At 39.0% G+C, this 14,646-nt stretch overlaps 1 protein-coding gene across 5 annotated transcripts in view; it reads left to right on the top strand.

The window, feature by feature from the left end:
* The window catches only part of LOC134147874 (ubiquinol-cytochrome-c reductase complex assembly factor 1), a 54,765-nt gene that overhangs the window by 17,168 nt on the left and 22,951 nt on the right, over positions 1-14,646 (top strand). For 3 of the 5 annotated variants that reach the window (XM_062589416.1, XM_062589418.1, XM_062589417.1), the window contains 3 exons: positions 4,724-4,781; positions 10,954-11,062; positions 11,789-11,911. In XM_062589416.1, the coding sequence (XP_062445400.1) occupies positions 4,724-4,781; positions 10,954-11,062; positions 11,789-11,911 (290 nt within the window). The remainder of the gene's footprint in view (positions 1-4,723; positions 4,782-10,953; positions 11,063-11,788; positions 11,912-14,646) is intronic. The other 2 variants (XM_062589420.1, XM_062589421.1) reach the window with 1 other exon arrangement.

Here is a 14,646-nt window from a genome sequence, read left to right on the forward strand (position 1 = left end):
AAAACAGCATTTCACATAGCTTCTAGTGGAGCTGCCAGGCAACTCAAAAGGGCTGGAGTTTACCTACAGCTCTCTGAATCCTTCTGCCTTCCTTAGCCCATAAGGCATCTTATAAGGCACCTGCTACTATCTCTGTCAGTCATACTTTAAAAGTTGAACCCTGCTATAGCATGCTTTTTTTTTGCAGGGTGCAGGAATATTGTCCCATTGCATCCTTCCTAATATCACAGTAGTTGCAAGGATGATCTGTCACAAAAGAAAGTCTGCGTTCACACTTGCTTCCCATACCTGATGAATTTTAAATTCAGAATATAACTGGAGGAAGATGTATGTCCTCATAATCCTGGCATTCATGTCTCCTATCAGATACAGACTTCTGAACAGGATCTATTCTGTAAGCGGAATAAATTTATTCCCCAGCTGATATCACAGTTAATTCATAGCTAGCTATCTTCATTTGCTATCTGACATTTTTCTGTATCTAAATATATTTAATTACAAGATGGACCTTTCTCCACTGTTAGTCTGGAATAAGGCACTCTAGACCCCACAGTTTTAGAAGTGCATTTCTTATAAAAAGCTGCTTTCTAAAGGCAAGCTTTTTGTTTGAGGACTGGAAGCTTTGTTGCTAGGTTCTGTTCATACTGTTTTCCTTGTGGTACTGTTTGTGAAGTTTGTAATCAGAAGAGCTGATAACCTGTGTTATGGCCTGATGTATCATGATGCTTAGTTGCATGTTTGACTTAGCTATGTGATATCTCTTTGTGACCATAGAATAGCTAATAGCTGTAGTCTTTGGTAAAAGTAAGTTCAGTCCACAGATATGAGTTGCTGAATCAGGCATAGAGCCTCAAGAGGAAGTCTAATTTCTGCATGTCCATGTGCCTATTCAGCTTAAAATATAAACTGTTAAATTGATGTGTGGTCAAGTGCTGTCATGAAGACAGCTTCCTTCAGGGAAGTGACTGTGGACTATTCTCTTTTGAGAGGTCTTAGTTGTTGCTTTGCTTGCTGAGCTATGCTAGTAATTCAGTGAAAGAGACAAGCAGATGCTTAGGTGCCTGAACTGCATACAAGGCAGGACTTTGCCTTTTACTTCACAGATTCACAGAATTGGCTGAGGGTGGAAGGGATGTCTGGAGATCATCTAGTCCAACCCCCTGCTCAAGCAGGGTCACCTAGAGCAAGTTAGACAGGACTGCATCCAGGTGGGTTTTGAATATCTCCGGAGAAGGAGATTCCACAGCCTCTCTGGGCAGCTGTTCCAGTGCTCTGTCACACGCACTGTAAAGAAGTTCCACATTATGTTTGGGCGGAACTTCCTGTGTCTTGGTTTGTGCCTGTTGCCTTGTGTCCTGCCGCATGGCACTACTGAAAAGAGTTCAGCCCCATCCCCTTGACATCCCTCCCCCCAAGGTACTTGTAGATGTTGGTATGATCACGTCTCAGTCCTCTCTTCTGCAGGCTAAACAAGCCCAGCTCTTGCAGCCTTTCCTCATCGGGGAGATGCTCCATCCCTCTGATCATCTTTGCAGCCCTGTGCTGGACTCTCTCCAGTAGCTCCATGTCTCTCTTGTACTGGGGTGCTCAGAACTGGATGCAGTACTTGAGATGTGGCCTGATTCCTGGAGTAAGTCCAGATTTAGTATGTCAATTACTTCCTTCTCAATTATATCCTTTAAATTTCACAGCATCCATCATGGGAGTTCTTACATTATGTGATTACATTATGGGTTGAGTCTATGTTTCATGCTAGAATAAGTAGGTTATCTTTTAAGTTACTGCTACAATAAGTAGGTTATCCTTTAAGTTACATCAGGAAATTTGTCTGTGTAGGAACCTACTTGCTGAACAGCTTAGATCTTTTGTCAAGGTAATAGATAATCTCTGAGAAGCAGGTTTAACTTTCTGAGAATAGGATGACCTTTTTGATCCAATGTAGAGATTTTTTCAGGCATGTATTTGATGGTGAATGCTGTCTATTCAGGCCAAGATTTAAATGTGCTCATCTGACAGATCTTTTTTCCTCGTTATGGGCTAGTGCTCTAGATAATCTGCCAGACTCAACCTTTCCACTTGGGCCCTAGCTAGTGGACCAGTGATTTTGATTTATGTGAGAGAAGTAGCAGTAGGGCGCTTATCCAAGGCTTTTGAGAAGTTCTTAGATGAGTCCTTGCTTTACATAATCCTGCTGATCAAACTGTCTCAGCTCAATACTGGCTGCTCCTGTATATTCAGCTGATGGTGTCTCTTTTATCATTGACCTTCCTATGCTATATATAGAGCTATGAATCAAGGTCTTTGAACAAGAGGATGTCTTCTGTGATTGAGTTGTGGGCCATCTCTTTGTAGCTTGGCACAATACGTTGAGATGTAGCAGTCACTTAGCAGGTTACTTTTTTGGTCAGGCTAATTGGGAGATATAATTATTGGTTTTTCATGGCTATATACATAAAGATTGTCCTGGAGCAGGATTTAATATCTTCATGTAGGAACTTGATTTTGATAGAGACTTGCAAAGTCCCTAGACACAGCTAACAAGTTTGTCCATACAGAGAAGTAATGAGGACTAGTGTACACCCAGGTTGTTATTTTGGATTGAGTGTCAGGCCTGATTTTAGGCTGGACAGATTTGTCCAAAACTATTGCCTATAAAAAGGCAGTTCAGTTAATATATATTATGGACCACTGAAGCAGGTTGTTTCGGTCTGGACCTTTTCCTGGTTCATGCTGTCATCAGCTGTTGTCTTCTACTTTGACTGTTATTCAAGCCTGTTTACAGATACAGAGTAAATGAAGTATGTTGTGTGGGAGAAGGAGTTCCGTCCCTGCCAGGGTCAGTCTTCAGCTCAAGGTCTTTGGTGCTTAATTCATTGTAGCCCTCTTCTGTTTCAACTCTCCCTTGTCGGTCAAGGGGTTGGATACTGACAGAATCCCTGCTAGACAGGTACATCTGCCTGGTTACAGCATTGTGTTGTCATCTCTCCACTTTTAATGTAGCCATTCCTCCTCTAAATTTAGCATATAGTCTATGTTAATATAGAAGTTTAATGGGTTACAAAAGTAGAAGTGCAACATTTGGGAAGTTAGAGAAGTTCTTCACTCCTGGGTATTGCATAGGCCTTTAGAAATATTTGGCATCTCAAATAGTAGAACTATGAATTTTGCTTTCCAATAAAGAATGATTTTTGTTTTAGAAGACTGATGGATCATGACTTTTACTTCAGAAACCTCTGTCTGCTGAGCTACGTGTTTCCCTGAATCTTGCTTGTAGAACTCTCACTCAATGAAATGGCTTGGTTAAATGCAAGCACTGTGTATTTTTACTCTGATTAGGGAGGTTGCCCTTGGCATGCCTTTAGGCCGAAGTAGAGTTGTTCTAGGCATGAGGACTATTTCTTGTAAGAATGAAAGAGCTAAATGTGGAGAGGGGTGGGAGAAAAGTTGTGATTAACCTCTAAGTATAGAATGCTAGTGTTTTCATACTGCCGTAGAAGTGGCATAGGTGATCTATGGGTATTGATGCTGAAGCAACTCTTGTGCACTCGTAGAATCATCTCTTTGAGGAGAGAGAAATACTAATGATTTATTTGTCTTTTATGGTGGTTGTCTGATTACACTTAGTGTGTATGAAGAAAGGTTATGAAAATGTTGCTTCATGATTCAGTTGAATCTCATTGATTAATACTTGGAAGCCAGGAGGTACATGAGTCAGAACGGAATACATTCAAATACAAAATGGATAAGATTGACTTCCTTGGGACAGATTTTAGTGGAGACTCATTTTCTGAGTACTTTCTGGCCTTCTTACTGCTAGGCTTGCATAGTTCAGAAGATGAGTTCAGGTGCTGGACAGGCCAAGATAACTGTGTCGCATCTGGATCCTTCACACTGAATATTGTTCCTAAGACTTCTCTTCTAAGAGATGTAGAGGAAGTTTCCTATGAGGAAGCTGTAAGGTTGAGAGGAGCAGCAGGACTTAAAGTGCACACAGCCCAAAGGTCATGCCTCTTAAGCATGTGGAAGAGGAGTATGATTTCTGTGGCATATAGTCTTAAGTTTCCAGGCTCAAATCCTAATGGCATGTGCACATTCATATTGTGAATATGCGTGTGGACAGCCCATCTCTTGGAAACCCAGTGGCTATAGCAGGAAAACTAAATCTGGTGATAGCAATTGTTACTCTGGTTGATCAGTTGCTTTAATCCTAACACAGAATGACTAGAGGCTATATAGGCTGATGGTGGTGTGGATTATATAGCTGTATAGTAAATCAGAACAGCTGGGTTACACTAGAAACCCATCTAGCACAGCACCCTGTCTTTGGCAGTAGGCAACAGCGCATACTGAAGGAGGGTGTAAGAACTGGGCAAAGCATCCATTAATACTTCCCTATTATTCTTTACTGCTTTGAGACTTCTGCAGCCACGTATTTGTGTTTAACTTTCCACTATGGATTTTATTCTCTGTAAATTTTGTCCTAATGAGTTTCTTTTGAAAACATGCTGCCACAGGACACTGTAGATTGAGAGTTTAAGTGTATGTGTGACAGTGAATGCTCTTTGCTTCTGATAGGTATTTACTCTTTGGGGCAAGAAATTAAATTACTAAAATGGGTTTAAGTTTTAATTTAGTGAATTTCTGGTAGATGCAATAAGTAATGAGTTCATATTGATGTTTAGTTTTGTTTTTTATTGTTTTTTTTCCTTCCTCTCTGTCCAAGGATGCCATATGCCTGATACTTTGAATTCATGGTTTTTAGTAGCCCAGCTTCATGTCTGGTAAGTGAAAATTAAAATAGTAATATAATTGTTTTCAGAATGAAATATATCTTACTATGTGAAAAAGTGGACTCCACAGTTATTGATAAAAGTGGTTGTATTTAATTTGTTAACTTTTGAATTTCAGCAGTTTTGTACTAAAGAGCAAAAAGAAGCTAAACTCTTTTAAGTCTTTGAATTCCAAAGTAATGAAATGATCTTTGCCATAAGTTTCCCAAAAGCCTTGCTCAGCCTGAGTGGAAAAATTAGATATAGCTGTTTTAGGAAAAATTTAAATTTACGTAGAAGCGGTTTAAATTGTGAGAATTTGTGGTGATTTAAGTTGCTGATCATCAGAAGCATTTAACAAATTATAGCATTGGCATTTATGCTTGCACCTCTGAAATGTACATACGGGTTGGTGAATGCTGGCTTGGTTGCATGTACAAATATTTAACACATTAAAAAGTAGATTTTTTTCCTTTTTAATTTGTGAAATTAGTAGCCTCAAAGAATCAAGTTTTCATCTAACATTACATACTTGTAAAGGTCAGAGGGATGCACAAGGGCGTACAGGGTTTTTTTTCGTTTTTGAAGTACCAGATCTTTCAGGAAACTGAATTCTGTAGATTTGCTTTCAGCTGTCCAAAGGCTAAAAGGAAGGTTGAATTGAAATACCTGCACTTAAACATAGGCCACTTGCTTCCTTGCCTCTGTGTTTTGCCGCCTTTTCTTTTAATTTCTCATCTCCTCAGTATATTGAAAGATGGAACAGCTTATTTTACTGAAGAATGAATAGATTAGTAGAAGCCTTGAAATTGGCATCAGTTAATGGGATCAATTGAATCAACTAACCAATTAATGAAAAACTCTTGAGATTTGCTGTTTCCTTATTTCTCACTGTTTCTTGTGTGTGTGTGTGGGGGGTATCTTTAAAAGTCTGAATTGATAAACTAATCATTCATTTCAGTATCTGATTTAACTATTGAAATAAATATTCAAAACCAAAACATTTGAAAATACCTGAGGCAAAACAGAGGAGTAACAAAAATATGCAAAAACTATGCTTCCCCCCCCCCCGCCACAATGATTTTGATTTCTTCTTGACAGGAAAACTTACTTTGTGATAGAAGATATCTTGACTTTACTGTCTTTCCCGAGAGCCTTAGAAATAAACAAGGGATCTATGACAGAGGTGAAATTAGCACGAGATAGACACAAAACTGCTAAGATCATAGCTATATCAGAGAAGGCCAAGAGTTGCCTTTTCTTGAGCCAAGGAGATGGTCAGGTGTATTGCTACATGCTTTCTCTCTGATTCTCTTGTTTTAATCAGTCTTGATCTGGGTAAAATGAGGAAAGAGCATTAATGATCCTGCTAGTACTGGCGTAGTTAGGGCCGTCGTCTCTCTGTCTGAAGGCTCCAAGGCCTCTGTTTTTTCTGCTGGACCTTTTTGTCTTAGAGGCTAGAAAGTTTCCCAGATCTGGCAACCAGCCATCTCACAGTGTAGATTGTGTCTCACCATCTATTAAAATGTTCCAGTTTTCCACTGCAAAGCAGTTTAGATCACTTTCTGGCTTACTTGCTACTTCAAAGTTTTAGTTTCAGCTGTCTTAGGGTATCTCGTGGACCTAGAGAAGATCAGATTTTCTCTTAGTTTGGTAAAAACCCCTCTTGCTGCTGTCATTGCCCATCGTGCTCCAGTCAGCTGTGTTTCTGTGTTCTTGTATCCCACCTTTTATAGACATGAGGTGGTTGTCAGAACGTACCTCCTTGTGTTATGGATTCTGGTGGACCATCTGTTCTAATCTGTGGCTCTGGTCTTCTATTCTTGTCTGTGGTCAGTTTTTCTCCGTGTGTCTAGAAGGAAAGGGAAGGGGGGGAATTCAGGCTCTTCTACTTAGTCTGCCCCTTATGCTAGTATCGTTAAAGATATTTTTCCTTCAGATACATCCCAGTACCTTCCCATTCAGTGCTAAAATTCTATTTAAGCTAAAAGTCATCTTACCAATATTCTTCTGTACTGTTACGCTTTTATGGGCTGTTTCTGTTGCTTTGCATTTTTGATATCAGGAGGACTCCTTCTTTTTATGCTTAGAAGTCCAGACCTTTTGGGAAATCTCAAGTTGTTCATCTCAATTGCTGGATTTGTCTTTTTCCATGCTGTGACAGTCTAAATGAATTATTGGCTGTGTCTAGACCTGCTATGAAACTGCCTAAGTGGTGACTTCAGTGGCTGTACCAAGAAATGTTTCGATATAAGAATGTAGGATGTATCATGTAAATATCTGGAGCTCTCTTCATATTTTCACCAAGCATAGTGCCATCCCTGAAGTGTTTAGGATCAAAGTAGAGTGGTACTACAATTCTTGTTCTGAAGGACTCCAAGATCTGTGGTAAGACTTCAGCTGAATATAGTTTCTGATGTAGAAAAACGCATTTGAGAAAGCATTTATCAGAGACAGTCCAGAGAAGAACAAGAACCATAAGTACATAGAAAACAGTTCCTGCAGGAAAACACTTACCAAATTTCCATAGAGGAAACTGAGGGTGCTGTGTATGCGTTTGAGCTGCACTATTTCAAAAGAAAGGGAATAATTTCTCTATCATTCACAGTACAGAGAACAGGGAGAAATCAAGTCCTCAGAGGGTGGGGCAGGGTTAGGAACAAGTTTATCTGGAATAACTTTGGCATTTAGTTGATCCTGCCTAAAGGTGAGAGAATGGACCTACGTGCTGGCACCAGGAGAGAGGAAGACTATATAGCCTGGCTCAGATCCGTTAGCTTGGGCCCCAGCAGAGATGTGTATATAGCTGTAAATACAATAATTAGTGAACTCACTAGGCTGAAGCACAGGGTAACATGCGGACCCAGTTAGGAAGAGTTTAGTGTTCTGCTCCTTACTATTATTCTCAGTCACCATTATTCATAAAAGTGTGTATCATAATGTATAGCTGGTGACAAAGTCAATTCAGGAGCATCCTCCTCCTGTCCCAAAGTTTCTGGCTATACATGAATGATCTAGGTTAACCAGGATAAAACCACACCCTTCTACAACTATTGTTGATACGTTTATTGTTAAGCTAGAGTCATTTCTCTGATCTAGTATAGGATAGCCCTGGAAGTGTTTGCACTGGGACAACTGAAGAAGCAGGAATGAATGGCCAGGTCTAGGGAATAGTGGGAAGCTCAGAGTAGACTTTGCCTTTAGAGACAGAATGCATCATCCTTGATCGCTAACACTAGTGCGCTTTGCAGTAGAGTCAAACAGGGTAGTATCAATTAGTACTCCTGATGTTTAAGCCAATCTGTTGGTGCTGAGTGGGAATACTGACACAAGCAGTTATAGCTGAGGGCTGTTGTGGGAAACAGCCACTGCTTGTCTAACAAGGGTGGAGGCAGAGGTGCTTCTGTTCTTTTTCACACATCCTTTCATATAATTTTCTTCTAACATAATCTCCTTGCATAGCTTAAATGCAGCATAAGTTATCCACCCTGACCGATGTCATGTAGGCAGCTTTCTAAAGATAGTTTGGAATAATTTTACTTTGGTGGTTTGACAAAGATGAGTCAGTATTTGAATAAATTACAGAACAGGTTCTGCAGTGAAACGATAAAATGTTTCACACTTGATCTAGTTAGAAGGTTTATAGTCTTTAAAGAGTCTGCGTCTTTTAAACCTCAGACGGCAGGTGTAGTAACAAACTACCAAATTTTCAAATAAACTGCAGAATTCCATGATCTCACTTGTGCTGCTGCAGAACAGCTCTATGACAGCACTATGCATCCAAACACAGAGCTGCCTTTTAGGCTTCAAGGGTAACAAGTTTTACTCTGAACACTACTCCATTCCTGCTCATCAGTGACCAATTGTAACTGCTGGTCTGTGTACTCCTCTCTGCTCTTAGTACACTACCACTGAAGACAGACTGGATGGGAACCAGTATTTATGCTCACAGGGTTTCTTGCCAAGCCACTCTTAATTTTTTTTCCCCGAAGCTTGTGTATTCAGCAAGTAAAGTACAAAAATTCTTTTTTTGCTCCAGAATTAGTCTCCTAGACTGAGTCTTTTTCTCTCCAGCTTGCTAAGTGTGAGAAAAAATTTGGGATACATTCACACTTCCTAATTAATCTTTCCATACAGCTCAATTATATAAATACACTAGAGGAACAAAGATTTTAAAACTGATGGAATTGAGACACAGCTTTAAGCTGGTTGTGCATTTGGTTTATGGAAGGACTGGTAACTGGACAGCTGGCTTCTGAGTTCTGGACCACTGTTTTAGCAGAAAGCATTTATCTTCTGTGAACAAGATGCAGGTAGATTAATTTCTTGCTACTGTCTTACTACTCATTCTGTTGGCACTTCAACATTTTCCTTACGTTCTTTTGCTGTTGCTATTTTCCTTTTGTCCTTCTTGCAAGACTTTCTTTCCGGTTCTCATCTTGATTTGCAAGGTTTAACCAGTGTCCGTCTACAATTTTTCAAGGCCTGATCACTCTTTCCAGCTATCTTTTTCATTGGACTTTGTTGCCAAGTGTTAGAACAAGTGTCAAGTTTTCTGCAAAGTGCCCAAGGCTTTTCAGCATGATGTTGTCTTGGAGCCAGGGCATCCAGTGTGCTTCAGAAAGCAGAAGTGAGAAATGAGGCAGAATATATTACAGAGAAAAGCCTGTACTTGGTCAGGTACTCCAGAACTCCTTCTCACTTGGTCAATTTTGTTTTCAGAAGCCCTTTAGTGAGAAATCAGATTCTGGTCCAAGAGAATCTGATTAAAAGAATTCTTCTCTTAATTTTGGTGTTTGAGATGAATGACCCTTGTATGGAACTTGAATATATGACTCTATTCAGAAACAAGAATATAGAGTTAATGCTATTTTTGGTGCCTTCAGTTTGTTTTGTCTCTGTCATTCATCCTTGAGAATAAGATTTGCTTCTTTTCTTGGTTAGAAATATCTTTTATTTACTAATCAATACACTAGGTAAAAATACATCAAAAAGATTGATTTCTTTCCTTCTACAAATTGGCTCAGCTGACAGTTTTCAAGTGTTTATGATTCTACCTGTTGAGCTGGCATCCACAACACACCAAATGCTTCTGGTGCCTACAGGGACACAGATCTTATTTTCACTGAAGAAATGAACAGATATAATCATCATTTTTACCTTTTAACTCTTCTGATACGTTCACAATTGGTACTATGTTACTGCTTCAAAGTGGCCTGCAGCAATAAACTCTTGCTCTTGCATAAGCTATGAGAAGAAGCTTTTATGTGGGAAGTTTCCCAGCTGTAACATGCTTCTGGGCAGAGCAGTGACTTCTTTCAGCTCCAGTATTTGAGCACCACACTGTCTACAATAACTCCATTGGTACAAGACAGGCATTCTGACTCAGGATACAGGAGCAGGGCTGATTAGTGAGGTAGAGAACATAGAGCTGGTGATGTGACTGGTGTCTTAGCTCAGTGAAGGAATAGCCTGTATTTTGGTTAATACTGTTTATAGATCTAGTAAAAGAGGCAAAATAAATTGTTCCCTCCCCCCCCCCCCGAAGAGCAGCAATGAAATTCAAGTGTCTTAATGCTTTAAAACAAAACCAAACCAAACAAACAGAGAAACAATTCAACCTGATATTAAGATCCCCAAATGCACTTACAAACTTGTGAGTTCTTCCAGTGTGCACTGCAGGTAGGGATTGTGCCAAATGGTTGGACATGTATCCAAAGACTCCATAGCTAAAATAATTTAGGACGTGCTAATGTGAATTCGGGTGAAGTCTGTAACTTTCTTTAGCTCTCGCAACTTGACTGGTGTAAACTCTTTCAGCACTCCAGTATACCAAGCTGAGTTACAGCTGGTTTGCATCCTAGGACAAGACATTCATTCCTGCTCCAAAGGGTGACGTGTTCTTAAGAATGTGGAATACCAATTAACTAGATTACTATCAGCCAGAATAGAGCCCACTGACATTCTCCCATAGCTGAATTGGGTAAAATCCGGTGGATACAGCTTTTTAATACGGAATAGATAAGTTTGTGACAGTTTGGGTGGGGGGAGGGCTATTTTTTTCCTGATCACAAAAACACGTTCCATAAGTGGACTTTTAAATGAGCTGAAATATTTAATTTACTGCTTAAATTTGAAAGAAAATTAGAAGCTATGAATTTCTCTCATGTTTATGTTCTTGCAGGATGTGTCTGGTACGAATGAAGCAGGAAGGTCGAGCAGGAAAATACATGTGTCGCTATATAGTTCATTGTATGTGGGAGGATGTTGAACAGCGTGGTAAGGTGATGGGGGTAAGTCATCTTCGGTGTTGATTGTCTGGATTGTTTTGATGATTCAGATGCTTTTGTAACTTTGTATATCTTAGAAGAAAGCCTAAGAATTAATTTGTAGCTGTGTGTGTATTTTTTATTAGCTTAAGCTGGTATATGTAGCCCTTACTCTTGACCATTCTTACCTGGTCTCACTGTTTTATTGAGCCCATTAAGTTTTTTCTTCTGATACTGTACCATGATCTATCTGGATCAGTGCATTGATTTGACTGGAAATAACTGGTTTTCCACCCGGGTTCACCAAGTCATTGCAGAAATAGTGATGCTGCTACAAGAGAGTTGGTGTTAGTGGATGGCAATGTGCAGCTGGTGTAGGGAGAAATGTTACTGGTGCCAAATGTATGTGTGTATAACCACAACTTAAGTAATTCCAGCAGAGCTTGGAGTTTTCTGTATATCTAAGACTGTTAGTAAAAGAAGGGAGAAGAGACAAAGATTTGTACAAGACTGTAAATAATCATTAGCTAAATTTTTACTTTGGCTACTTAGATATATCCAGTCTTGATCACAAAAGAGGCATTGTAAGGAAAGGGTAATTCTAAGAATAGTTCATTTGAGAATCTGAAGGAAGAACAGGGCTGGGTCTTTTTGGCCTGTGCAATGAGCAAGGTTCTACTAGTTAGTTGTAATGGTTATTTCTGACATTAAAGTCATAACTATCTGTCTCCATCCTTGTATTGGTGACAGTGTTCAGAGAAGGCGCTGCAGAAGCAGTGGAAGGAGGTGATAGTTTCACCACAACAGTATCACAGTGGACGTGGTGCAGCTGAAGATGCCCATCTCCAGGACACTCCTAGTGGGAAAAGAGGGGTAGGAAAGATTTCCTGTGTTGTGAAAAAAGTAGAGAATTGTGCAATGATTAGAGAGAGGTTTGTACATGATTAAAATTAGTAGGACAGTCAGACAACTGACAATTTTCATACAGCAACAATGTCTTATGATCAAAACTTAGTTGTCAGCCACATACACAAAGGAAAGGCAGCGCTAGAGTTCTTTTCTTGCGACAAACAAGGGAATTAACTGGCGAGTCAGGATTTGGTATCAAGTCACATCGGTAATTCAAGAGGTTTATCTCTGATTATATCTTTTGTGTGCTGTAGTAGAGTGTTGCTTCTAGTATGACTTCAGTTATTCCATCCATTGTGGCTGCTACTTTTTTTTTTTTTTTTTTAACCTTCCTTTAACTTTTTTTTTCTCCCCTTAGCTTTGTTGTGTTAACAAGTTGCTTTTAAAGTCATGCTCTTAATCTTCTTTTGGATTTAATTTACATTTAGGCATCTTACAATTTCTTGCTATGTTAATAGGCAGGTCATAAGTTTGCATATAGGGATCTCTACTGTCCTCATAGGATGCTGTGAGGTAGCATGAGTAAGCTTAGACAAATTAGATAATAGTAATACAGGGCTTTCTTAATAGTACAGTTTGTTCCTAGAGGTTTTTACATTTTTTTTTTTCATCCTAGGAGACAGAATGATGTAAGAGTTCATGCAGCAGGTTTTAGACTGTGCTGCTTTGTGGACTGCAGGTTATATATGAGCAATTCACTGAGTCAAGGAACTGAGCACCACTCTAGAAATGTATTTTGAAAGGCAAATGGCAAACATTGCACCTTATTAACTAGCTATTCTAAAATCCTTGTATTGATTTTTGTTTTTCAATTTTTTTTTCCTCAGTGTTTCCTTGCCTTCAGGTTTTGGTCTTTACTTCATTTTTACTATAGTTTTGCCTAAGAAAAGAGGTAGAAACCTGCTAAGCAGTCAAACTAGGAATAAAATATACCGAAGAAAGAGATATAGAAACACTCTGTTTTATTCAATTTTTATCTTTACCTACATCTTCCCTGTTGCATCAGTGGTTGTTCCCTGTTTCTGTAGCAACTGGAGACAACTCAGATCCTTGTTCCGGGTGTGAATTTACATGTGTTCCTCTTGATTAAAAAAAAAAAAAAAAACGAAGAAGTCTTCAGCAGTCTTTTGACTCCGTCTATGCACACAGAGAATGTTACTTTGGAAAAGAGATTCTCACAAGATTTAAAAGAAAAAGTTTTGAAATAATTTCTCTGTTATTTTTGACACATTTTTTTTAAGCCTACTGAATCATCTTAATATAGCTCAGTCTTGCACCATGCTTCACTTTGGAGTTCTGCATGCTTATAAGGGTAGAAAACAGCTTTGCTTCTCTATACTGTCTGCCACTGCCTCAAATCCTACAAGGAAAACTACAGGAAAACATCCAAGGCTAGTCGATATAAGGAAAAAACTAAGATAAAATTGACTGTGTGAGCACAGGTTTTCTAGTTTTGCAAATTAAACCATTCCATTGCTATCAGAAATTCCCTGAAGTGTAAAAAGTGTCCTTATATGTGTGTTTATCCAAAATGGAGCTTCAAATGTTAATCCATGCTTGTTAGTGGTTACTGTATGATGCAACTATAAGGAGATCTGAAGTTGTTGCCTTTCATTTCAATTTCTTGTCAAGGTAGACACCTTCTCCGTTTATCCTTGAATTTGAATTTCCCAGGCTAGCATGCTTCATTTGTATTAATATGATTTCTATAATGCATTTTACTTTGTTACCAGTATATGTTTTTGACTGTAACGTGGCCTTAACCATAGCTTTTATGTGGCAATAGCTGATGCTTAAACAAAGCATGTACACATTTAAGGGCTTGATCCCATGAACAGTTACATCTCTGTGTATATTTAATACAGTTCAACTGCACAGAGGCCCATTGATTTTAATGAGTCTCCTTGTGAGAGAGTGAGCGAGCTCTTGAGGTAACTGCTAACTAGGCCAGTGTGTAAGAAAGCATAATGAACTCTCCTAAAGTATAAACGTGGAAATTGGGACTATTCTCTTCCCCATAGTATTTACAAAGGTACATCCTAATCTTTTAATGATTGTTTTTCACCTTTTAATGAATCCTCATTTTTCAGACATTAGTTTTTCAAGAGCGATGAACTTTTCCGTCTCTTCTGGTAGTATTTGTTGTATATTGTAACCTATGTTAGTAACTTACACATTGATCTTTGAAGAGATTAGTGGTTCCTTTGCTCCTAATCATTGCTGTATTTACCTTCCTCTCTGCTGGCAATCCTAACGTAATCTGTCACTTCATTGATGCTTCTGCACGAGCACTTCCTGTTTCTTCCATATTTATTCACTCCTCCTCACTTAATTTTCTCCCCCTGGCACTCGTGGCCTCTAACTGAACTCTTTCTTGTTCATATCTCAGCTTTTGCAGCTACGAAGAGTTAAAAGTGACAAATAGGTAAAGGGCACCTACCCTAGGTGTTAGCCACAGCTTATTAATCTTGATGTATTTATCCTTAATGTTTCACTTAGAACGGAGTTGAGGTAATGCTTTAGCTTCACTCATACTCAGACACAGGATTTGTGAGCTGATTGCAGAATATGTATAACACCTTATTTTCGAGCAATTTAATGCTGCAACCAGCATCCACTCTGCCTTCAAAAGAAGATAGTTAAAATACATCAAGGTAGCAGTAGCAGATGAAGGGAAAATATATTAATGTTTCTCTGTT

Source organism: Rhea pennata, chromosome 16 (assembly GCF_028389875.1).
Source record: "Rhea pennata isolate bPtePen1 chromosome 16, bPtePen1.pri, whole genome shotgun sequence".
Taxonomy (NCBI): domain Eukaryota; kingdom Metazoa; phylum Chordata; class Aves; order Rheiformes; family Rheidae; genus Rhea; species Rhea pennata.